The following is a 25,811-nucleotide window of genomic DNA, read 5'->3' on the forward strand; positions in this document are numbered from 1 at the left end:
AACAAACCAAAGAAAAAAATCATCAGAAAAGCTTTTGGGCACTTAAGCCCTTTTTCAAAACTGAAACAATCAGAAAAGTTAAAGCTAAGTGCAGGCTGAGAACAGATGCTCTGAGTTTAACTCAGTTATGCTAATCAATTAGCAATTGATTTTGAAAGCATCCCTTGGCTGCTTGTCTGCGGCTGCTTGGGATATATGTTGAATTAACTGCTCTGTAGTTTCTTCGATATCTGTGTGAACACATACAGATACCGACAAGGACTGGATTTTTTTTTCCCTGAGTTATCTTAAGTTCCCCAGTGTGCCATGATTTGTTATAAAGAAAAAAAATCAATGGTTCAGTGAACTCATTAGCCAATTAAATCCTCTTGGCTGTAAGTTATTCTCCTGCAGATTATAATAATTATTATTTAAAGTTTTTATTTAACATCTTTCTTAATTACTGATGGAATAGCGTTTTGTTACCACAGTAAAATACGAGTATTATCCATTGTTGTTTCAAATACAGAGAAGAAATATCTATTGAGTTATTGGGTTTCATTCTGCAGAACATACATTTACTCACAGAAACCTGGGGCAAGTGCCATTCTTTGGATTCTCTGCTGCTGGAGCATCCATGGTTGAACACACCAGGGCTGATCTTTGGAGTCCTGCATGCAGTTGTAGGCACCTGTTCTTCAGTCCCAGATTTACCGGGCAGGAAGGATTGACAGCACTCTTCCATGAAGCACTGTGGGCATGTGAGCTAAACACATACTCCACGACCATTCTGACATCCATGGCTGGTACTCAGCTGTGCCTTCCCAAGCTTTCTGAGGGGCCAGCTGCAGGGTTTGTTCAGCACTGCCAGTTCTTCTGAGTGGCACTTAGAGGTAAAACTAGATCCAGTGGCTGGAAATTGAAACTGCGAAAACACATATTAGAAATGAGACACATTTTTAATAGAAAGGGTAATTAATCTACTAGGTAATTGGGTCTCAGAATAGCTTATCATGGTGGATGGAGATTTCTTATCTCTGCCTTTTTAAAAATCACTGGAAGATCTAGCCCAGCCCAGACCAGAATTTATCCTGCATGGTGCTCAGCCCAAGTCCCAGAGAAATCAGTCTGCTTAATTACAGAGCTATGATCCATAGCCTTGTCAGTCTTCCGCACCGGTCTAACACTGGCCTCTGTCACAGCTGGGACTGTGTTTGGCCCCAGGGTAATGAAACAGTTTCATGTTTCCCTTGGCAGTGCTGCTCACTTCACTGGTACTTCATTGATGTCTGTGACTTCCCCTTAGTTTCCTTTATTTTGTAGCTACTGGTTTGTACTGGCTCTATCAGCTTCCTGGCTCTGAATTTGCTGCCTGCATGGGTTTCTGAAAAAGACATTCTGAAATAAACAGCGATGCTAATTTATAATTTTATTTAAATATTTTCTCTTATTCAGTTTCTCTCACAAGCTTTAGCTTTGAGATTTCAGCCATTTAGAAGCACTGAGCAATTTCACCCTGTAGGACTGGGCAGTGTTTGTGCATTGCCAAAGGACCTCAGGGCTGGATGTGACACACAAAGGTAAACTCCTTTCACCAATCCACCAGCACATGAGGACGATCCACCTGATGAGGGACCCCAAGGGTCTCTGACTCACAGCAGTCTTTGAGTAGCCCCATGCAGAGCTCTGCTGGACTGACTCTAGGGGCTGGTTTGGTCCTAGAGCAGTTCTCCTGGTGCAGAGTGCTTCTGGTATCTCACCGTTAGGAGCATGACTCCAAACGCTTCCTGCACGTCTGTTTTCACCTAGATGCTCTACAGGAGATGCAGATGCTCCTGGTGTACCATGCTCTGCAGGTGAAATGTAGGGGAGCACACTCCTGTTGTATAAAGATGCGCTCTGGGGTGTCAGCCCTGCTCTGTTCCTCCAGCTCATCACCAGATGTCAGCAAATGCTGCTCACATCCACTCTGTCCCATCTAACTCATGGTTCCTGGCTGCAAGGCTGTCCTTTGGGCTTCTGGGCCACCTGGGCTTGGGCCAAATGCAAGCACATGTTTGATAGTAGCCTGTGACTTCTTGAATTTATTCCTATGCCTGGACAGCCTTAGTCTGACTCCTGAAAAATACTACAGCAAGTAACTGAACAGTTTGCAACTGCCTGGATACATGCAGGGTTGGTAAGACCAGTTCTGTGTCCTTCATTATCAGGTCAAAGGGCCTGTGGGAAATGAACAGAAAGAACAGATGTTCTGTGTCTTAAGTATCTTAATTTCATGATCTTTTACATTAGATTCTCAAAATGAACTGAAGAAAAGACAATATAGAGTGAACTACTGTTAAGTGAGAGCAGAACTAGTCAGAAAACCTTACTTGGAGTCAGTTACCAGCAGTCATACTGCAGTGACACAAAGAGGGTGTTACCTGGAGGTCTGTCCTGCACTTTTCTAGAGTTCTTAAAGACTTCCATAGAGGTATGGACAGGCTTATTTAATCTGCAGCTGTGCTGGTTGAGGTTACAGACCCAGCTGCTGCTAAGGCAAGCAGGACAAATACCAAGTTTTCTCCTAGAACCAGCAGAATGCAGCTGGAAAAGCCTTAGTAAGGCCTGACCTGCGAGAGATGGTGTAAGCTGAGATGTGCAGGAACAAACATGCCACATACTGCCCATGCCCAGCTGCACAGAAAAAGCACAGCTGTTGTGGCATGCACAGATCAGAGTCTGATCTGTAAAGAAGTACCACTCTGGTCTGCTCTTCCAGAGGTGTGGTGTCCATAGCATAGAGGGCAGGCTGTGGTGGGAGCAGAGGACATCAAGAGTGGGAAGAAGACAAGGAAATAGCCAACAAAAAGCACCTCAGGGATCTGGAGCTGTGTATTCTGAAGAAGAGAAAACTGAGGGGTGACAAAATAACTATATCTAAACATGGGAAAATTGCATGAGCATATGTCCTGTGAGAAAAAGCTGAGAGAGCTGGGACTGTTCAGCCTGGAGAGAAGACTCAGGGGGATCTCATCAGTGCAGATGAATACCTGAAGGGAGGCCACAAAGAAGGGGGAGTCAGGCTGTTTTCAGTGGTGCCCAGTGGCAGGATCAGAGGTAATGGGCACTAAATGAAACACAGAAAGCTCTGTCTGAAAAGCAGGAGACATATTTTCACTGTGAGGGAGATTGAACACTGGCACATGTTGCCCAGAGAGTTTGCTGAATCTCCTTCCATGGAGGTATTCAAAAGCCATCTGGACAAGGTCCTGAGCAACTGGCTGTAGACAGCCATGCTTCAGTGAGGGGCAGAGGTGGACAAAATGACCTCCAGAAGTCTCTGTCCACCATCACTGTATAGTCCAATAGTGAGGTCTGTGCCTGATAGGAGCCTTGCCTCTGTCAAGACAACATCACAGCCAGCCCATTATCCAGATTTTCTGAACTTTGAGTAGATAATTTTGCAACATTACCCTTGCTTTTAATATGTTTAGTAGATATATTGCAGGAATGCCTAGAGGCCGTGACTAGATTTAGTCCTGTTGTGCCAGATTCTGCGTACAGATCATAAGTGGAGCAGGTAGAGGCATAAAGTTAAGGCTGCATAGCAGTTTCCATTAGAAAGACCTGCTTTCATTTGCCAGTGAGTTATTAAACTTTAACTGTTGCCATTGTGGTTTGTCATGCTGTGTGCCTGTCACAGACTGAACTTTTCCCATTACAACTACAGCAGAAATTAATTGGCCTGTACTTAGCCAACAGCCTGTGTACCAGGAATATGCTCTAGACTCCCCACCTTGGAGGAACAGCTTACAGAGCAGGAAGGAGAGCCGGCCCAGATGTTTCTTCTTCTCCCTAGTAGTATGGGATCAACTTTTCCCAAATAACCAGCCTCTGAGGATCCCATTTTGCAAGGACATATTTAGGTGCTGATACTTTTCTCCCAGGAAGCCTCTGCCTATGCTGAGCAGTTTGAAGTTATGCCAGCTCCTTCATTCTAACCAGGCAGGTCATGTACTGTCTTCAGCATAGATGCTGTGTCTAAAGCATCAAGTGTTAAGTAGGAAACTTCACAGTCTTGCCTGTTGACTTTTCCATGCTCACGTTTCCAGCAAGGGTCAGAGGAGGAAGAGGATGAAGCTTCAGCAGTTCTAATGCAGAAAATAGACAAGAAGAGGCTGGCAAGCAAAGGTGGCTGAGGAAGAAGGGCCAGCTCAGGCAGTGATGTGATGGAGGAGATGGGACAGGCTGGTCTGTGGTTGCTTAAGGGCACTGCTTGCAGAGACTGGACTTGAATTCAGCACTTGGGGCCCTGACTGCTGAGACTCAGGACCAAGTGCTGACACTGATAAACACAGAGCTATGACCCAGCAACCCCAAAACAGAAGGGAGAGAGCAGGACTCCTCCTGAGACTCTTTTCTACCTGAGTGTCTCATAATGTATCCAGCAAGGTCCTGAGAGGTTCCTCCTTGTCAATAGCTGAGAGTGCAATGAGACCAGGGGCTTTACAAATTGCACATGCAACTGATATTTCTCACGTACCTGGTGTGTTGGATGTGTATCTTCAGGCACGTTAAGGGAACCTACCAGCTACTTGCAAGTGGAGGATGGAGCCTGATAAAATGGCACGGAGTGGCTCCCGCAGAGAAGGCGTGTAGAGAAGGAGAAACGCCCAGGGAGCTTACTGAAGAACGGAGGTCTGAGCCTCAAGTGGAAGCCATGGAAACTGCATTTCCACTAGACAGTGAAAAAATGTGAAGACTGGATACAGGGTACAGAATTTGGGAAAGCCCCTGGAGGCCTAAGGGGTAGTAGAGTTATCATGTGCAACCTGGACCCCGGTTTGGCTCATCCTGCAAGGATGGTGGATGTCGAGCTCTCAGTCTGTGTCTTGTTTAATGTACGTACTACAGTATAATATTTGCTTTAATCTGCCTAAACCCCCTCCTCCCGCCCCCATTCCTTCAACATTTTCTTCTCTGGATCTTTGCTATACAATTTGGCAAATTAATTTCTACCTCTCTTTAATGCACAGTCTCATGAGACAAAGCAAACCAGAGCAGAATATGTTAGCAGGACCCTGAGTGTAATCCTCTTCTGTGGGGGTTTGGCTCTCCAGGGTCAGAGCCAACTTAGATGATGTCTGTCCTTGGGGAACTTCAGCAAGGGCATGCCCCTCCTTGGCTGAGGAGCTGCTTTTAAGCTCAGGCTCTGACCCTCAGTGTCTGCCTGAACTAAGCCGGAAGCACACCTGATCTTGTACCTCCCTCATGCTGACAATGGTCTCAACCCACTGATCTGACTTTCTGGCTTAGCCTTGGACCTGCCTTACCATTTGGAGACTTGCTGGGTGATCTCTGACTATTGGTGACCCTGGTTACTGTCACCAGATCTGTTCTGCTCACCTCTCTTGAGTCTTGTGGGACTGCACCCTTGTCAGTGAAAACACTGCCCTACCTGCCCTGCTGCAACTCTTGCTTCCTGGTCCACCTTCCCTGTCGGAGCAGCATGCTCATGCTTCTCCCAGCATTTAACTGAGATTCAATGTTTGAAGAGAGACAGGGGCTGCGGGTAACGCAAGTGCGTGATTGAGCAATCAGGACCTTAATCTTGCACATATACATAGGTATTTGCAGGGTACAAGCTATTGATTTGCAGAGGCCAGAATGGAAGCTTCAGGAAGGACCTGCTGCTTTGGGCACAGGCAGTGATCCTTCCCTGTGGGAGCTGTAGTCCATTCCCCAGCTTTCTCAGCTTCTCCAGCAAGGTCACTGAAGATCGCACTTTCTTGTTGCTCTCATATCTTGCTAACTTGTATCAGGGTACAAGGTGTGTGTTGGAAGTTACAATTACATGTAAAAGGCTCACTGAACAAGTGATCAAAATGACAGTTGCTCAGGAGTTCGCAAGTTGCTTGCATAGCTTTGCTTTGGACCCTTTTGAGTACAGCTCTTGTGTCCTGGGTTCAGCAGTAGCAGTTATTTTTCTCCTTCTTAGTAGCTGGTGCAGTGCTGTGGTTTTGACTTTCAGCCGGAGAACAGTGCTGATAACACCAATGGTTTTAGTTGATGCTCAGTAATGTTTACTCTGACCAAAGACTTTGTGAGTCTCACGCTCTGCCAGGGAGGAGGGGAAGCCAGGAGGAAGTAGAGACAGGACCTACCTGACCCAAACTGACCAAAGAGGTATTCCATACCACAGCACATCATGCACAGTATACAAACTGGGGCAGTTTCCTGGAAGGGCTAGATCACTGCTTGGTTGGGCTGGGTATCAGTCAGAGGGTGGTGAGTGGTTGTATTCTCTTCCCTTGTTATTTCCCTTATTATTATTATTAGTGGTGGTAGCAGCAGTGGTTTGTGTTATACCTTAGTTACTGGACTGCTCTTATCTCAACCCGTGGGAGTTACATTCTTTCCATTCTCCTCCCCATCCCTCCAGGAGCTGGGAGGAGGAAGGGGGGGAGTGAGTGAGAGACTGCGTGGTTCTGAGTTACTGACTGGATTTAAACCACAACATCTTGAGATCTAGTGACTTACGCATGGCTACACTTTGTTTTCTCCATGGTCTAACATAGCAATGGAATGAACTTCTGACAGCAATGGAACGAACTTCTAACATAGCAATGGAATGAACCCAAGCTGTGTGCCTGATGTTGACACCAACCTGAAGGTTCCTTTCCCACAGAGACATTTGGCAGATGAGACTGAAAAGCTGAACCAAGGACAGAGAGAACACGGATGTTGACCTGCAGACCTTGAGCATGTCCCTTATCATGTCACAACTGAATCCAAAGGTGGGATTCATCCCACTGCTAGTCACTGCCATCTGCTTTCCCAGCCTGAAAACTGTCCTCATCCTAGAGTAGGGTCCAAATGACCTACACCCTGTAAACACCCTCATCTCTTCCTTAGTGATCTAAGGACCATCAGTCAGTGGGAGGTGCCTGCATCAGAGTGGTGAGAGGGATCCCTCTTGCTAGGCCTGAGTATTATGATTCAGTATCTGTGACTGGATGATTATTTTAACATTGACTTCTCCACACGTCTTTCTCTGGCTGGCGATAGGGCAGCTTTTGCCACAGAGGCTTATTTCCTCAAGACTGTAAGGATGTGCCATAGAGAATGGTATAAAAGACACAAAAGAAAGAGGAGGCACTGTGCAGGCCCTTTGTACTGATATCACAGCTGGGGATTCAGATTGTGACTATTTGGTGGAGGAAGGCCGAGTACCACACTGTCAGCCTGGTGGGCCCACTCGCCTCGTTTACATGCTCTACACAGGATTCAAGTGCTCAGTCCCATGGCTGGACTGTCATGTCCCCCACAAAACACTTGATTAAGGCTGCAGCAAAGCAGTGCCCAGAGCTCTTTGGAGAAAGAATAGAAGGTGGTGGTGTTCAAATCTGCATGTTCAGAGAATTTGTATAGCTAAGCAACCAGAAGTACTGCATCCCTGGTCAAAGGATGAGTGCAGGCAGGGGTCCTGAGAAGAGGACTACCCCAAGGTGAGAGCGGAAGGTCTGGCATGTAGTTGTACCACTGAAAATGCAGCTGGAGTGAGTTTAGACACAACTTCAGCTTCGGTATTTCTCAGCTTCCAAGTGCTTTGCATGGTAATCCGGATGCTGATTCTCTCCCGAGGCAAGGCTTTCGTTTGCTCGATGTTCAGTGTGTTACAAGCCCAGTAAGCATCTCATTGTGGACATGAGTGTAACGTGAGTGCTCCATTTTAGCCAGGCCGTGCACCACAGGACACGCAGCAGAGCAGGGCATAGCTGTGGAGCTCTCACCGCAGTTCAGGAGCAGTCTGCTTGCGCTGGTCTCACTCGCTCTGTAGACGGAGTGATGTGCATCGGCTGCCAGTCGGGGTACGCGTCTGTCACTCGAGCAGCGCGCCGATGGGAGGGCAGAGCTCAGGGGCTTTGTGCAGCTGCAGCGCAGCGCGGGCAGGTTCGCAAACCCCGGCGCCGGCTCTCTGGGGCCGCTCCGGTGAAGGACAGGTCCGGGCAGGCTGAGCCGCCTGGGCGGGAGCTCCCCGGTGCCCCGGGCTGCGGCCCCGTTCAGCCGGGCCTTAGCACCGCCTGCCAGGTCCTGTCCCGAAGGAGCCGAGCACCGGGAGCTCCCCGTGGTGCGCGAAGCGGAGGAAGCAGCAATGGAGGGAGGCAAGAGAGCCTCAATCTCTGCTCGGGTTTCAGCCACCCTCTCCTGGTCTGGCTCGAGTGCGTCTCTGGGCGACCCGACAGCCTCCCTCGGCCCCGCAGCGCCCTCCCCCCCCGGTCTCACGGAGACCCCGCTCCGAACCCGGCACCGAGGCTCCGGGAAACGGTCTCCGGAGCCTGGAAAGAGACAAGCCAGACCGTGCCCGACCCATCCTCCAGGCGCCCCGGCCGGAGGCGGGCGGTACTCCGGCACAGCGCGGTAACCCCGAAGTTGCGGGGCCGCTCCCGGGTGCCGGGCCCGGCTACTGCCCGGCAAGGACCGGTCCGTCGGAGAGCTCGATCCCGCCCGGCGCCCCGTCCCCGGGCCGCTCCCTGTAGGGCTCGGCTGTCAGGAACGCCGGCCCAGGCCGGCTCCGGGAGCCGGTGCGGCTTGCTGCAGAGTGGGCTCGGCTTGTCCCGTCCCGTATATTGTTCTGGGTCCGGGGACGGCCCGAGGATGGATGTGTAGAGCGATGTGGCCCGGCCCCGTCCTGTCCCCACAAAAGCGCCCTTGTGCTGGCCCCGTAATTGCTAATCATCAATCACCATTAATAACAGCTGATGAGGCGGGAGGGGGAGGTGCCTTCCCAGGGGCCAGCCGCGCTGGGGGTAGTGGGGAGTCTTGCCCCGCCGGAGCGGGTGCTGAAGGAGGAACTCGACCGTGATGTGCGGAAGATGGATGAGAGCAGAGGGCGACACCCCCGCCCGCCTTCCCTTCCCTCCCCTCCCCTCCGCGGCCCGGCCCGGCCCCCCCGCGGCGGGGCGGGCGGGCGGGCGGCTCCGAGCGCGCCTCCACTCCGCCGCGCCGAGCCAGCGAACGGGCGGGCGGGCGGCAGCTCTCGCCGGGCGCCGGAGCCCACGGGAGGCGGCGGGAGCGGGCCGGGGCCAGGGCCGCTGCAGCGGCGGGGCCCGGCGGCGGCGCGGCGAGTTGGCGGCGGCCCGAGCTCGCCGGAAAGTTGGTGCCGGCTGAGCCGGCGGCGCCCGCTCGCCATGCAGAGACCCAGCGGCCAGGGGACCGCCTTCTCCATCGACTCGCTCATCGGGACGCCGCCGCCGCGGTCCGGGCACCTGCTCTATACCGGGTACCCTATGTTCATGCCGTACCGGCCGCTGGTGCTGCCGCAGGCGCTGTCCCACGCGCCTCTGCAGTCCGGGCTGCCGCCGCTGGCGCCGCTGGCCTCCTTTGCCGGCCGCCTCACCAACACCTTCTGCGCCAGCCTGGGCCAGGCCGTGCCCTCCATGGTGGCTCTCACCACTGCCCTGCCCAGCTTCTCCGAGCCCCCCGACGGCTTCTACCCGCCGCAGGAGCTGCCTCCACCACGTGCCAACCCCGAAGCCGGCTGCCGGCGGGGCGCCGAGGGTCTAGAGGCGGAGGAGCTGCCCCCGGGGCGCGACAAGGGACCGCCCGAGCCGCCGTTACACTTCCCGGACCCCTTCCCTGGCCTGGCAGGTAAGAGAGGCGCGGGCCAGCCCAGCCTGGTGGAGGGCAACTCGCCCGAGGTGAGAGTCGGCCCGCCTCGCCCCGCACTTACGCAGCCCCGAGGGGCACAGCGGCAGGCAGTACAGCCCGCCCGGCCCCTGTTCGGTCTCTATCCGCCTCCCCAGCAGAGGCTGCCGATGGGCGGCACCGTGCTCTTCAGGACAACAACCGTGGAGCCGGCGGCTCGGGGGACCGGTATTCGGTGGGGCCGCGATGGGCCATGGGGGCAGAACCTGCCCGCGGCTGCGTTCCCGGTGTGTCCCGTCGGCCCGAGCCGAGAGGACGGAGTCGGCTCCTCTCCGTTCCGGGCCGGCTCTGCAGCGCCCGCAACTTTCGCGGGTGGGAGACAAACTCTGATCGCCTTGCCCGGGCCCGGGGGTCGGGAAAGCCCCAAGAGCCGCCGGGCGGGGCGGCCGCCTGGGTGGGGCACGGATCGTGCGGCAGGACCGGAGCGGTGCGGTGCGGTGTCCCGGGGCTGGGGCCATCCCTGCGGACCGGAGCTCTCCGAGGTCCTGGCAGCTGGCCCTGCACGAACGAGGACTGCGCGCAGCCCTTCCTGCCCGTCCCGGAATCGCTCGCTGCAGCTATGGTGCGGGGCTGCGCCTTGTCCCCGACACGATGCAGCGTCCCGGGCGGACCGCGGGGCTGTGGATCCGTCGCTAGCCCGCAGCCCGCCCCACCCGGGCACCGTCATGCTGCGGTTGCCGGTGATCAGAGCCCCTCCGTGCCGCCGGGAGACCCTCTCCCCTTTCTCTTGGTCCACCGCCCCGCGCTGCTGTGCCCGTTGCTTTCGCATCGGCTTTCCTCGACGGCGCGAGCAGGTGGCGGCTCTGCTCCCGCGACCTCCCTCGGTGCTGGCCGGGAGCAGCTCCCACCGCTGTGGCGGGGTCGCGGGGTCCTCGCCTTTGTGAGGCAGGCATCAGGCTCTGTTACTTGTTGCTCTGTATTTCACAGCCAGCTCCAGCTCTTGCTCTCTTCCACATCCGCTCCTGCAGCAAGGGGCTTGAGGTGTCCCTTCTGCCACGAGACTGGGACCAACCAACATCTGGTTCTCTCTAATGTGGCCTGTCCTGAAAGCTGTCTCCCCTTGTCATCCCCCTGAGATCCACCTTTGTCTCACAGGCTTCCTGGCATGGATGCGTGCCGAGAAGTCTCTGCTGCTTTTTGCAGTGCTTGGCTGCTTGTTCTCCATCTCCATTTAGTCTCTCCTGGATAAGCCTGCGTCTTTTCCTTGCCCTGCCTTCTTGTTCTCTCAGAAGACTGTTTCCCTCACTCAGGCACCTCTTGAACCTTTTCCCTTCGCAGGAGAGCCCGCACATTTTGTCTCCCCATTACCTGTGTGGGTTATCAGGCTTTGGTGCCCCTCTGGTGCTCCCAGGCCTCTGTCCTGAGTCAAAAGCCCAGTGCGATCTCACTTTTGTTGTGAAAGTGTCTTCAGGGACAAGACTGCCCTGAGCAAAACCTGTACGCAGCCTGTATGACCGCATCTTCCCAATCTATGGGGAAATGAACTGTATTGTGTTTGATTTCCCTCTGTGGCTCCTCCATAGCTAAGCCAAACATGTTCTCTTTTCCCGAGGGAGTTGGATGAACTGTCCAAGCCATTTCTGGTATTGAGAAATCATCTCTCTAATACTTTCCACGTTATGCCTGGCTCATGTAATGGAAGGAAGTATGTCTTGCTACTCCTTTTCATTTGCTGCTGTTTATGAGCACTTGCTTGCTTTGAAGCCAGGAAGGATGCTTGTCCTTCTGCACAAGTATGTGCCCATGTGTACCTGACTCTGTGGCTTGCTCTGCCCAGGTCCAAGAGGATTTGTCAGGCCAGGTATGCCCACCTTCTCCTTTACCTAATGTTTCTCCTGACTGTACCAAATGAAGCCCTTAGAGATGGACAATAGGGTTTGTTTTACCAATCATCTCTGATGGAAGTGAGGCTGGTTATTGCAGGCTTTCTTCACAATTAAGGAAGGGAAGATGGAGGCACCAAAAACTATAATGCAGTTTGCATTACCACCCTATCTGTGTCCCTGGCTGAAAGCAGTTGCTCAGGGAAGAGCAAGAGAACGCAAACTTTGCAATACTTTTTAAAATTACACATAAAATTACCTACCATCCAACCACCTGCAGTTCAGGAGCTTTGTGAGCCAGGTGTTGTTTCTGTATATTTAGTAACCTTTGGCCAGTTCCTCATCTGTGACCTTATCTAGTCTCCCCTGGAGTCCACCAGAAAGGAGAGATAAACTTGGCATCAGCCACATCCTGGGGCAAGGTGTTCCACAGATCTCTTAGCTGTAGAAGAACCATGTGAAGAAGTAATGCCTCCTTTTGCTGTTTTGCTGACATCAAGTGAGTTATACCCTAAAGTGACTATTTCTGTCCCTGGGCTCCATTAGTATCTCCATCGTGCAGGTGTCTATGGAGACAAGATCACTTGCTTGCTGGATCAGCCAGAAGAGTCAATGCTCTATTTTAGGGCCTCTCTCTTCACCTGCTATGTCTCAAACTTGCTTCCAGCTGTTGTTACACTTCTTGATGTGGAGGGGAGGCATGTGGGGAAACTGGTGTTAAAAAGCAGCAAAGCTTTGGGGCTGGTGTGTTACTACAGCTGCAACAAAGACTACAACTCCCAGGATAACGGTACTCAACACCCCCAGCTCTCCACACCTCTCTTGAGAGCATGTTTGTTCCTGAGCTGTGCCTGTCTCCACCAAGATCCAGGCAGCAGCTTGAAGACCCTCTCTTGGGTTGATGTAGTAACAGCACATTCAGTCAGAGACAGGGTGAAGTTTTATGTTGTTCCCTGTGATCACGACAAACAGCTCGTGTGTGCTTACCAACACGGGGCTCTTCTGGCTGTCACAACACACATTCTTGAACCAGCACCCTCAGATCCTGCTTGAATAATTTTGTCACCTGTGACACCCAACTCTCCTCACCATGCTTACTATGTCCAGAATCACAGAATCATAGAATAATTTCAGTTGGAAGGGAGCTTTAAGGTCATCTAGTTCAACTACCCTGCAATGAGCAGGGGCATCTTCAACTAGACCAAATTGCTCCAAGCCCTCTCTAACCTGACCTTGAATGTTCCCAGGGATGGGGTGTCTACCACCTCTTTGGGCAACCTGTGCCAGTGTCTCACCACCCTCACTGTAAAATATGTCTTCTTTCTAGTCTGCATCTGCCATCTTTTATCATTTTTGTGGCCTCCTCTAGGCTCACTCCAACAGGTCTCTGTGTTTTTACTAAGATCAGTGAACTGGGACTTTGTGACAAACAAAGCAATGTGTCAATCCCATTCTTCCTCTCCTGCCTTCTTGCTGGTTTTTTAAAGTCACAATGCTTTGCTTCATAACAGCTTCACTTCCTGTTCAAAGGCCTTTGAAGTCTCAGTAAACCCTCCCACCAAATGGGGGGTACCCCTGCCTCCATTACTTCTTCGGTAGGGACATACTAGCTGACTAACAGGCCAATATACTGATTTTCTTTGTGAAAACCTTTGGTTTAGATGCTATCATCCTATAGTTCTGAGTTTCTTACTACAAACTCAGCCCTACTGTAAGACACAAATGTGAGAGGTGTTAGTCTGCTAGAAACCATCTAAAATGTGGGGTCTGGTTAAGAAGAATGTATCCAGAGAGAGTACCTGTTTTACAAGTGACATGTTGCAGCTGGTAGCTCAGCCTTCTTCCAGTCTCTTGGGACACAGTCTCTCTTGGGGCAGTTGGCTCCTGTAGGAGTGTTTGATAGTGTGGCTGCTGGGATGCCTCCACCAGTGGGGAAAGGCACCTACGAGTAACTCCTGGTGAAGATGCTGACATCCTTTTAAGATCTCTCTTATCAGGCCTCATGCTCCAATGGACAGGTGGTACACAGAAATGAAAGCTCTCCTTTTCTTTGTCAAAGTGCTTGCATGAGACTGTGTGCTGTCAGCCAAAGTGGTTCATGTCACCTGCAGATAATCCTGACCCTCACAGGTACTGATTCCCTGGCTCTTTACTATACTTCCTATATCTATGGGAGATTTCTTCTCTGGCCCCTGACCCTCAGGAGGAAAGAGGTTACTGTCTATTCTTCTGCAGCAGAATAGAGATTAAGGTGTTTCTTTCCCCCTCCATGAAGCAGGAGGAGTAGAGAGATGATTCCAGATCTCCAAAGCCTCCCACTCATTCTCAGGAAGTTACAGGCTTGCTGCAGAACCAGCAAAGGATGTGGGAGCTCCACAGCAACCAGACTCCTAAGAATGTCTCCTGGGCTTGAGCAGTTTCTTGCAGTAGCTGCTTGTGCAGCTTCAGGCAACTGAGGGTTGTTCTGCCTTTCTCACTGAGGTGAGGTGTCCAGAGACCCAGTGGCCAAGTTGCACACACCTGGACACTGCTTAGAAGCTTGTAGAGCTGCTGCTTCTTCTGCATGTAAGATTATATTGAGAGTGGCATTGCTTCAGGATCACCTCATTTCAGCAGCCATTCCTGCTGTTGGGTCAGACTTGAACCATTTGTTGGTCACTTCTAGTCTCAGCATGACAAAATAGATTCATCTGCTTGTGCATAACTGTGGATCCTCTACCACTCCATGACCCCTAGCTATGTCTGGGAGCATCTTACTTGATCTTCTGTGGGGCCTTTGAGCCCTGCTACGGAGGAAGCGACTGACTTCCAGGCCTCTTTCCACTCTCCCACCCATGTTCTCTCTTGCTCCATGGTTGTTTAATCATTCAGGCAGCAATCTGGGACACAAGAAGCTTGCAAGAAGGAGATTCATACCGCTATACCTGACCAGTATCCCAGAAGGCAATGCAACAGAAATGCCTGCAGTGGTTCAAGCACTGCCTCCTTGAGTGGCCTTGGTTAAGGTCCTGTGTGTTGAGTAATGTTGGAGGTCTCTATCCTGCCCCTCTGCACAGACTGGATGGGGAGGTGAGCCCTGAGCATCAGCTGCCTAAGCACTTTGTTCCCTTGTCTGTGCAGTTCTGCTGTAGAGTATTGTGGGGTTAGGGAGGGAGTGTCGGTGGTAGGACACCCCATGTGCTGTAGAACCCCGCAGGGAGGTTTGCTGGGCTGGAGCCTGCTCTGGATGCTGTTTCCAGAGCGGTCCTTCAGCTCTTCTTGGCTGCCTTCGTCCTGGGTTAACAGCATTGATGTAGTACGATAGAACAGAGCTGAACTGACGGACGAGGTACAGACTTTCTTTCCGGATGCGGAGGTCTGGACAAGCTCTGGAAGCGGGACTAGGCTGTGCAATAGGAATGGCGGCAGCGGCTGTGGTGGCTCATACCCCAGCGCCGGGCAGGCTGCGGGTAACGCGATGCAGCCCGTGCTGCCGGCAGCGTGGCCGAGAGAGCGGCTGGGGCCGGGACAGTTGCTCCTCTTGCGGGCGGGCGAGGGGCTGCGAGACTGGGCGGGAGCGGGGGAGCCTCGGTCGGGGCGGGGGGGGGGAAGGGGGGCGGGCCGCCCGGCGGGCGCTGACGCTGTGTGCCCCGCAGACGGGAAGGCGTACAGCTCGGACGAGGAGAAGCTGGAGGTGAAGTCGGCGGCGACGCCGTGCAGCGAGCGGGAGGAGGAGAGCTCGGCGGGCGACAGCGAGGAGGAGCCCTTCCTGGACGGAACGGCCGCCGCCGCGCTGGGCGCTAAGAGCAAAGGCAAGGGCGGCCCCGCGGCCGAGCAGACCCCGCCGGGCTCCGGGGCCGGGAAGAGCCGCCGGCGGCGCACGGCCTTCACCAGCGAGCAGCTGCTGGAGCTGGAGAAGGAGTTCCACTGCAAGAAGTACCTGAGCCTGACAGAGCGCTCGCAGATCGCGCACGCCCTGAAGCTGAGCGAGGTGCAGGTGAAGATCTGGTTCCAGAACCGCCGCGCCAAGTGGAAACGCATCAAGGCTGGCAACGTGAGCAACCGCTCGGGCGAGCCCGTCCGCAACCCCAAGATCGTGGTGCCCATCCCGGTGCACGTCAACCGCTTCGCCGTGCGCAGCCAGCACCAGCAGATCGAACAGGGCGCCCGGCCCTGAGCGCCGTTGGGGCTCTCGGACCCTGGGGCGGGTGGGCCGCCGGCAGCGGAGGGGGCCGGCGCGGCAGCGGCGAGGCCCGGGAGTCCGCTCGCACTCCTCTGTACATGTCCCTTATTTATTCCGTGTAAACTCTGTACATACGGCAGCGTGTCCGTCTGTCCGTGCCGCGGAGAGCGCTGGCGGCCTGGCCCCCTCGGGTTCCGGCCGCCAGCCGCGCCGGGCCGGGGCCGGGGCCGCGCTGCCCGCGGCCGCCCGCCCATGTATAGCTGTGATTTCAATAAATTATTTTCTATGGAACGAGGCGACCTTCCTCCGCGGGGCTGCCAACCCGGCTGCACTGCACGGACGGGCGGCAGCGGCCAGCAGCGCTTCCCGGCCCCCTGCCTGGCAGCGGCAAGGACAAGGGAGCGGGCAGAGGCCGCGGGTGGCGGCGCAGACCCTGAGGGGTGGCCGGGCAGGGCTGGGGACGGAGGGAGGGTCCGGGGCTCGCCCGCCCCTCGGCCATGCTGGTACCGGCGGCTGTGCGGAGAGCAGCGGTGGCCTTGCAGGCTCCATCGGCATCAGTCCGGTACCAGTGCTGAGACACGGGAAGACACAAGGGGAGGGGCTGGGAAGCGCCCGGGAGCATCCGCGGGTAGCTATGGCCAGAGCCACCCGTCCCTGCATCCCGCAGCCCCTGCCGCCACAGCCTGCCCGAGGCCAGCACCCTGGGGTCAGAGGGACGTGTGCGCTGCCCCTGGGCTCCTGACACGGCTGTGTCCCCTGCCCTGCCCCGGGACAGCCGGCATCCCTGGTCCCCCATGCCCTGGGACAGGAGCGACAGCCACTTTCCCACCCGGCTTCCCTCGAGGTTTGCTCTGCAGACTGTCACCTCCCTAAAGTCAAAGCCCTGCCCATCTCATGGGTCTCATGCCAGGACCTGGCCTTTGCTGGCCGTGGGCTAAGGTGAGGTCTGTGCCCGCAGCCCCCTGGCTCTTGCTCAGTGTAGTCAGGGTGCTTGCCTGCAGTCCCCATGCTGCTCTGGTGCGCTGTGCCAACTCTAAGCAGGCTCAGCTCCATGTACCAGCAGCACCTCTGAGGTCCAGTGGTGCAATGCCCTCCACCTCTTCAGGGCTGGAATTCCAGCTGGAAGAGACCTGCCTCAAAGCCTTTCCCTGTCTTCCTTAGCCGGTGGGGAATAAATGGAGAAATTCTCCTGCAGCTCAGGTGCCTTACTGCCACTGAATCCTGAGGGGAAGGTAAGGGTTTTGCCCTTGTAAACCTCAGCCTGTTTCACCAGTATCAGTTCCTGCTCCTCTTACCACACTGCCGAGGTTCTGCAGTCATGAACAGGGCCAGAATGGATGGGCACTGGTGGCACCAACAGTATTTCCTTGTCCCAGCCTGGAGCAGCTGCTGAGTCTCACTGCATTGATGAAGGAGAGGGGTTATAGGCTTCCTGGGCAGGGCTCTCACATCTAGGCCAGCCAGAATGGAACAGTCTGCTTTTGAGAGCTATTGCATGGGATCTGCTTCTGGAGTCACTCATGGCTGAGCCCAGCCCCTGATGAGGTCCCAGTTTTGCACAGCACACAGCTGCATGCACAGTCCTGAGTCAACAGTGCAAGGACCATGTGATTTCGTTGCTAACTGGGTGTCCAGCCATGAAAACCTATGTCACTGGTTTGACAAACACCAGTCAGCCTAGCCCATGAGGCAAGGGAGCTCTCAGGTATCTGTGCTGTAATAGCAACACCCTTCGCAATCCCACCAGAGGTTCCTGGACAGGGAGAATGTGTTCTCCAAGGGTGTGGGACATGGTGCTGCTTGGGCACTGATTGCTCCAAGGTTCGATATGGATTTTGAGTGACTGTTAGGTCAGTTAGGTGCTGGCACCCTTCCCTGGGAGACAGGGCAACTTCCCTGACAGCTGAAGCTGACTTCACCTTCCTAGGGGCCCTCCCTGATAATGACACAGCAAGGGCTGCCTATCTCCCTGCTGCCTGAGATGAAGTGCTCCCTCCCTATGGCCAGGTGAGGCTGTTGCTCTGGAGTGTGGACCCCATGCTCGGCTGGCAAAAGTGAGTCCTCCTGCAGAGCCCTGTACCCTCGGAGCCCTGGTGGGTGCCTCTCCCTGCCCATCAGCTGCTGGCTCTGGCTGGCCTTAGCTGAGAGCAGAGCAACCGTCAGGACAAAGCTGTGCCCCTGGATGTGCTAGGTGAGTGATTCTTCCCACAGAGATGTTTGTTGCAGGTCCAGAAACAGTGCTGCAGGACCCTTTCATGATCTGGCTTTCTGAGCACCTGCTGGGGTAGCAAAGCACATCTGTCTTCCTGCAGCTACAGCAGGACAGCTTCTGCCTCTGTCCACTGCACCACCGACCTGGAAAGAAGAAAGTCTCCTCAGGAGCTGCCTGGCCTGGTGTTGTTCACAGCATACCTAGTGTGGGCTTGGCCTGCTCAGGTATCATCATCTGCTGGCATTCACGCTGGATATGGGAAGGTAAATGTCCTCTGGCAGCTGACCCCAGGTGCCCAGTGCTCACAGGAGCTGATAGTTCCCTTCAGCATGCAGGGAGTAGAACTGCCTGCACCTGAGGGCTACCGCTCAGGTATTCCCTGCTTCTTCCTCTTTGGATATGAGTTGTTCAGAGGCAGAGACTGTCAGCTTATCTACACACGGCTGGTAAAGGGGGTAACATATCGTTTGCAGCAAATGCAATACCTCCTGCAACATGAGCTGATGCACATACATCTGGGCTAGCTCTGGGGAGGGTGTGAGGAGGGCAAGGGTAGGCAGGATGAAGCAATTGTGCAGCTATAAGCAGTGCTCTGTCACTATAAATGTGTCCACATGAGGGGTCTGTGCCACTGCAGCCTAGCACAGCACAGCAGTACAAGATGAAGCACAGCACTCCGAAAGATGTCCACAGCTCCAGGGCTGGGGCAGGGACAGTGAGAGGAGTTAGAATTTATTTTAGGGTCAGAGAACCCCATTGTTCTTACTGGCATTTCCAGCTGACCCTGTGGTTTGGTAATGCCCTGTTCCAGTGGCAGCATCAGTTTATTGCATTCTTAACCCATCACACCACCATCCCCAGCCATGCATGCCATTGCCAGCTTGAACCCTCTATGCACATTTGTCCATGGACTGCTGTGAGAGTGGACTGGAGAACTGGAACTTTCAGCTTATTAGAAGTTATTTGGTGTTTAGCTGTTTTTTGTTGCTGAGTAAGGTCAATCCCAGAGCCAGTGCACAATGCAACCCTACAGGCAGTCATGTTAATGCAACTGCAGGTGCTGCAGCTCAGCCTGGTGCCGAGGAGGTGACAGACTCACTGCTGTCACCAGGGTTGTTGGAGAGCGCTGCAGAATAGCAGCGTGCTCCTTGCGCTGTGCAGAGCAGAGCTCCCCTGTGGACCTTGTGCATTGTGATGCGCCTGATGCCTCCTGCATGGCACAAAGTGCTGCAGCACACCCGTGAGTGCAGTGAATGCCACTGCCCAGGCTGCAGAAGGGGATGCAGGATGTCCCCAGATAAAAGGTCTGCTGTGATAGAGGGGAAGCATGCCCCATGAGCTAGAGCTATAGGTGCTGCATCAGTTAGACTGGGGAGAGTGGGAGGAGGAGAGCAATAATGAAAAACTGGGCAGTAAAGACAGAGCCTGGCTTGACAGAGCTATGGGGTTGGGAAGGGACCTCAGGAGGTCTTTGGTCCAACACCTGCTCAAACCTGGTCCTGTTAGATCAGGACGCTGAGGAACATGGACAGCTGACTTCAAGTATCTCAAAGGATGGTGATCCCACCTCTTCAGGCCCCTGTTCCAGTGTCAGATCACCTTACTTGTATTTTTTCTCTTGTATCTATTTAGAACTTCCCATGTACCACCCTCTGTCTGAGGTCCCAGTTCTGGAGTAGGAACTGGTACAGGGAAGGAACTCATGTAGAATCCCAAATGCACACACTTCTGCACATACAAAATCACAGAATCCCAGAATGGTCTGGGTTGGAAGGGACATTAAAGCTCATTCACTTCCAACCCCTGCCATGGGCAGGGACACCTTCCACCAGACCAGGTTGCTCCAAGCCCCATCCAACCTGCCCTTGAACACTGCCAGGGATGGGGCAGCCACAGCTTCTCTGGGCAACCTGTGCACATGTGTACACACACACAAAGTAAAATGTAGATATGGATGCAGATGCATAAAGATATGTACATGGATGGACATGTATTTATTTATATGTTACATTTATACATATGTTTTATACATATATATACACACATACATACGAACAAGACTTATTTTGCCCTCATGAAGACAGTTTCATCATTTACAAGGGAATTCTCTCAGACCTGCACATTCATTTACCTGGACAATGGTTCTTAAAGAACTTGGGAAGGAGTGGTGAATGCATCCCATGGGATATTTGTTCCCTCAGGGGTCCCCTCTCAGGAAAAGCTTTCAGTGCAACAAAGGTGGCTCAAGGTGTTCTCTAACAATGGGCTCGTATGAAGACTTGGTGCTGGTGCTCCAGTTGCTCATCAGTCAGCCTCTCCAGCGCTTGCCCAGCTGCTTTGCTGTCCTGCTGCTGGCTCACAGAGCAGTTCCTCAGCAGGCCTTTTTTCCCAAAGCAGTTGTGCAGCAGGGGCCCTCCAACCGTGGTGGAGCAGCCTTGAGGCAGGGCAGAGGAACACCACTGTGTGCTACAGGGGAACTCATGCTGCTGGGGGATTGTCTTTAGGGACCAGCTCATCATACGTTCAGCCTCAGTCAGAAATACCATGCTGGTGTCGTCACTGCAGGGATCCTGCAATGCAATGAATCTGTACCCTGCTGGGAAGAAGTTGGCTCTGAGGGTATATGGGTAGGAGAGACACAATCTCCCTTCCCACCCAGGAAAGGTTATGATCTTCCCCCATGCTCCAGTTACTTCAAAGCCAGCTCCACAGCAGCACACAGAACTCAGGGTGCAGGTACAGGGGAGATTCAGCAGCCACTCTGGTCACGATGGCTTCAGCAGCAGAGTTCAGACTCCTGGTGGGTCCATCTTTGGTGTCAAAGGAAAATGATCCAAGACCTGGAAGACATTGTCAAGGGCAAGCTGGACCTGGGGCTTGGAAGGAAAGATGGACTGCAGCCACACTCTGTTGTGCTGCTACTTGCTCAGGTGCTGGGTGCATTATGAAGCACTTCACAAGACTGCAGTGCTTGATGGTCCCTTCCTATCCAGAACTTCTGAAACTCTCCCCAAGCAGTGGGGTCCCACTTACCTGCCTATGCTGGACCTCGCACAGCTTACCAGTTTGTGCCAGTGCCCTCAGCTGCCAGGCTGAGGTCTCCTCACAGAGGGTTTTGGGAGGACCTGTGCTGTGGACTTCCATAGGCCAGATACTGAGAAATGAATGGGCACAGGGTGAAGGTGCTGTAGTGTAGCATATTGGTGCCCTATCTTGGTAAGCACAGGCCAGGGGAGCTGGGACGTTGTGTCTCACCTCTGTCCTCTCTTTCAAACAGGCAGGGCTGATTGGAAATGCAAAAGTGCAGACCAATAGTGTGATCCCTGCTCTGGCCATCCCCTGTAAAAGCACCCCTGCATGTACCCAGCGTGTGGTCCCCGCTGCCTCCCGGCTGGGTAGTACTGCTTATGCCATGGCTGCTACCCCCAGAGCTCTGTGTAAGCTCAGCTAGGGCTGTGAGAGGGTTCATGGTGCTTGTCCTGGCCAGGGTCTGCTGGGCTCAGGCTCTCTGGGAAGTGTAGACCTGTGGCATGGCTGTTTTCTGGCCTGGGGCTGCACACCTTGGGTACGCTCACGGTCCTTGCTCCTGCCCTACAGCACCCACACCCTGCTGCAGCCACTGCTTCAGCTCGGAGGTGTGAGTGGTGCTGGCTGCCTGTGGCAGGGTCCTTAAGGTGCTGCCAAGGAGCTAGTGTGGTCATCGCTGCTGCTAGGGGCTGCGTCATGCAGGGCCAGCCCCACTGTGCTGCTGCCCTGGCACTCTCCTGTGGTGTACAGAGCAGAGGGTCTGCCTGTGCCCTCCCTGGCACCAGCATGAACAAGGACACAGCAGCTCCTGCCTCTGCCTGGCCAGGCCCAGGACGATGTGAAGCCGTGCAGGCCACCGTGGTATGGAGATGTGCTCAAACAGTGGGATAACACTGGGGCAGGACCACAGTGCTGCTCATGGGGCCTGGCCCCACTGCCAGCTGGAGGCATGCTGTGTTCCTAGCAGGGACACAGTTGTTCAGCACAAACCCATTCCTCCTGGGGACAGGAATGGCGTGCCCCAGCCCAGAGGCTGCCTGTGACCAGCACAGGCCCTTGCACTGGAGCAGCACGCTGGTATAGGGTGGCAGTGCAGCACCCCTTAAGGAAACAATGACTACTCAAGAGCTGGAGTAAAGGGCTTTTTTCTTGGCTCTTTGGGACGGTCAGAAGCCACAGGGAAGCTGCGGGTGCTCCCTTCCCCTGAGTGCAAGAAGAGGAGAAGCCCCTGGACCCACAGCATCCATCTGCAAGATGTGGGCAAGCAAGCAGGGCACTGGGTCTGTCTCCACGGGGCTGTGCACTGGCAGTGGTGCCACCACCGGTAGGACCTGCCCGGGGTGGTGGGTGCACCAAGGGGGGGCTGCACATCCCCGTGGGCACCCTGTAGCTCCAGGGCTGTCCTCACACTGCTCTTATTGGCACGGCCGCCGCCCCCAGCCCCAGCGCTGCGGCTGACCCCAAAGGCAGAGCGTGGTTGCAGGTGAGGGGGTCGAGCGGAGCCCCTGGCTCTGGAAGTGGGTTTGGAGCTGGGTCCAGGCTGTGCCACAGCCAGGGGGCGTCCCAGCGGGGCAGGGCAGGGCAGGGCTAGGCTGGGATGGGAAGGGAGGCGCCGGGGCTGGGCCGGGTGGGATCCTGCGCAGGAGATGATGTATGGGCAGATGTATCAGATCGCACAAGATAAACAAGCAGTGAATTTCATCAGGGCCCATCATGGCTTTAATTTGGCTGCCTAATGAGTCAGATCCAGCCGCGCAGATAAAAGTTGTCAGAGCCGCAGCCCTAATGAATTTCTTGCCACTTGTAATCAAGGCAGCTTGTCTGAGGGGGATGATTAATGGGCCCCAGAGGAGCTGCCGTCCCTCGGCTTCCATTCCCGCTAATGCAGTCGCCAGGAAATTAACCAAGCCCAGCACCGGGCTGGGGCTGGGGCCAGGGCTGGTGCAGGGCACCTATGTGTGCTGAGAGGAAGAAGGGGGCGAGGCATGAGGGGCAGACATGGGCATGGGAGGGCCGGGAGTGGGGCCAGGAATGGGACGGGATCCACAACACTGGCACATGCGGCTAGCACATGGAGATGAATTAAGGCACTGGAGGGGTTGGGGCCACGATCTGCAGCCACCATAGTAGATGCACAGGGAAGAGGTAACAAGGGTTTGGAGGGGACTGCTGAAGGTGGGGTGCCAGGGGGAGAGCTGTGTCTCTTGGTGCATCCCTTCCTTACAGCACTACCATACAGGCTTGGGGACCAATCTCTGTGCCCAGTCCCTGTGCAGAGCAGAGTCTGGACCCAGGCACTGTAAGGGGGGATGCTGGAGCCCCAAACTGTCACTTGTGGTGTGGCCTTGAGTGAACTGGCAACACTGGGCCTTGCTCAGCTAAAAGCTGGGAGCAGTATGTGGGGTCAGGGGTGGTGGAGCAGGGACCCACAACTCTCTTCACTGCCTGGGGCTGTCTGCCCGTTGGGGCTAGATGACCCGTCTTCTATAGCGATGTTTTTGCCAAGCAAACTACCCAGGCTCCTTGCTTGCTGAGACAGTCCATCACTCCCTGCTCATCTCTATTTCAACCTCCCACCTTGGAACTCACTGTACTGTGCACAGGGACCAGCTGGCCTCAGCACTTCCGACCCAGCATTTCCCCTGCCCAGCACACACCTCATCCCACCAGAGCCGTGCATCTTTGGGGCTGTGTTCCTACACTGTCCCACAGTACCTGGGGTTGACACATCTCCACTCCCCACCCCAGCACTCTGCCACGTACACCAAGGGGCCCACCTCGGCACGAGGCTACTGATACCAACTCCCATGTGGAAGGAGAAAGGGCTGAATGTTTGTCAGCCTGGGATGCAAATCCACCAGGTGCCAAGGAGCAGGCAAGAAGCAGAGGGGAGGCTGCACTGGAGGCCCAAATGGCAGCACACAGAAAAGCTGGCCTGGCAGTAGGTGGGTTGCTTTATTGGTCTTTATCTCCTTGGCTGCAGATAACACACACAGGGCAACTCATGGCGAAGAAACAGTATATACAGAGTGTCCATATAAATATTTCCAATGTACATTTTATACACAAGTGACAGAGACGTTCCACAGCAGCGTCCAAAGCCTTGGGGTTCCAGCGCTCAGCTGCAGGCTTGACCCAAAACCAAAGGGAGACGCTTGTCTCCACTCTCATCTTGCTCAGCCGGAGACCAGCCCCACCTGGGCAGCAGCAGGAGCCAGCGGGGATGCTCTGATGGAGACACTGTGTATGGCTTTGGGGCTTGAACCTGGAAGGACAGTGACTCTACAGACAGACAGACACAGCTGGGGATCCCGGGGTGGCCATCCTCCTACAGCTCTAGATCACCAGGGAGGATGAAGGCCTTTGTCCAGGGGCTGCATGAGAGACGAGCCCTTTGCATCAGCATGTGGGGAGCGGTACAGCGAGTGGATCCCTCTCTGCACCGGCCAGAAGCAGGGAGTAGCACAGGGGTGTAGTGGGCAAACAGGCACCTCTTGCTGCCCCCCACCTCCCCATGGCACCAAGGGGGCACAGTGAGGCCAACACGGGTGGGAGGGCAGGAGAGAGCCCAAACTGTTTGGAAGAGCTGGTGCAGCAATCACCCTCCCCAGTACCGGCTGTGCAGGGGAGGGCTGCACACCTCAACTGCCGCCAGCCCTTGTATTATCTACATGTGTGTGTGGTGGGGGGCACAGAGAAGCTGCCTCTCCTCCCCCTGTACCGGTCATGAGAATGGGGTGTACTGGAGCCCCCAGCCCGGTGACTGTGAGGGAACCCCCCGCAAGCTGACAGCACTGGATTTGCACAGCTCCACCCCATCCTCCCCACAGGTGCATGGGGAGAGCCCACAGAAAGGGGCACAGTGGAGCAGGCTGCTGCCTCCCCGGCCTCTTCCCAGCCAGAACAGCGGTCCCAGTGAGGGGCATGCACAGCAGGTGGCCTGGCTGTGCTGCCCTCAGACCCACTCCTGTGGCCCTGGTCCACTGGCAGGGCTGGAAGGTGGCCATATGGTGAGCAGAAGCTACACAGCACTGGGGCTGGAGCTGAGCTCAGCTGGCACCACGGTGCAGGCATTGTTGTTGGCGTTGGTGTTGCGGCGGGGCAGGCTGGGGGTCAGTGTGTTGACGGCACTGTCGCTGGGACATCCGTGCTGCAGCAGGATGTCGATGCACTCCTGGCTGCCAGCTCGCCGGGCGTAGGCCAGCGGGGTCAGGCCCCGAGCATCCCGGCTCTTCACATCCACCCCGTACTGTACAGGAGAGAAAGCAACTGGTCAGCAGCACCCTGTGGCCCCATTGGCACTAGGGTGGCACTGCAAGAGCATGAGCAGAGGCAGAAGGGGTCTGTGGCACTGGGGCAGGCAGGGAGGAGGATATGGAAGGGTGGGCAAGGCAGTGCCAGGGGGCATGTGGGGCAACCTGCAGGAGAGGGATGGATGAGGGGAGTCCTGAAACCTTGGAGAAGGGAGGTGCTGCAGGGGGGAAGCACTGGGATAAGGCCAGAAGTGCCATGGTAGAGGCTGCGGGGTCCGGTCTTACCCAGATGAGCAACTGCGTGAAGACCACGTTGGCCATAGCGCAGGAGAGATGCAGCGCTGTGCGCCCATCTCCATCCCCATAGGTCTCATTCACTTCCTCCTTGGTGCCATGGGCAAGCAGTGTTACCACAAGGCGCAGGTCATCCTCTACCACAGCCCGCAGCAGCTGCTGCCCCAGCGGGATGTCCGACTGGGGCAGTGGAGCCAGGAACAGCTTCTGCTCGTACTTGGCCCGGATCCAGCGCTCCTTCTCCTCCCTGCCAGATGGGACACTGTCACTGTCACAGGTGGGCCAACCTGCCTGGGCCCCATGTGCAAAGGGGCATGCATACCAGCACTGCCATGTTAGCAGTGAGCATTTGTCACACGCAGGTGTGCCTT

General features: G+C 55.0%; 2 protein-coding genes across 3 annotated transcripts in view; one reads left to right on the forward strand and one right to left on the reverse strand.

Moving 5' to 3' along the window:
* Positions 1-8,837: 8,837 nt before the first annotated feature.
* Positions 8,838-15,654, forward strand: GBX1 (gastrulation brain homeobox 1). The gene is made up of 2 exons (XM_034066383.1): positions 8,838-9,612; positions 15,128-15,654. Exons 1-2 carry the CDS (start codon positions 8,838-8,840, stop codon positions 15,646-15,648), a joined length of 1,296 nt encoding a protein of 431 aa, XP_033922274.1. The 3' UTR covers positions 15,649-15,654.
* An 8,175-nt stretch (positions 15,655-23,829) lies between these two features.
* Positions 23,830-25,811, reverse strand: part of AGAP3 (ArfGAP with GTPase domain, ankyrin repeat and PH domain 3) — a 135,948-nt gene continuing 133,966 nt past the window's right edge. For both annotated transcript variants that reach the window (XM_034066423.1, XM_034066419.1), the window contains exons 17-18: positions 25,432-25,687; positions 23,830-25,142 (exon numbers count right to left, since the gene is read on the reverse strand). In XM_034066423.1, the coding sequence (XP_033922314.1) occupies positions 24,915-25,142; positions 25,432-25,687 (484 nt within the window). In that variant the 3' untranslated portion in view covers positions 23,830-24,914. The remainder of the gene's footprint in view (positions 25,143-25,431; positions 25,688-25,811) is intronic.

The sequence above is a fragment of the Melopsittacus undulatus genome, chromosome 1 (assembly GCF_012275295.1).
Source record: "Melopsittacus undulatus isolate bMelUnd1 chromosome 1, bMelUnd1.mat.Z, whole genome shotgun sequence".
Taxonomy (NCBI): Eukaryota; Metazoa; Chordata; class Aves; order Psittaciformes; family Psittaculidae; genus Melopsittacus; species Melopsittacus undulatus.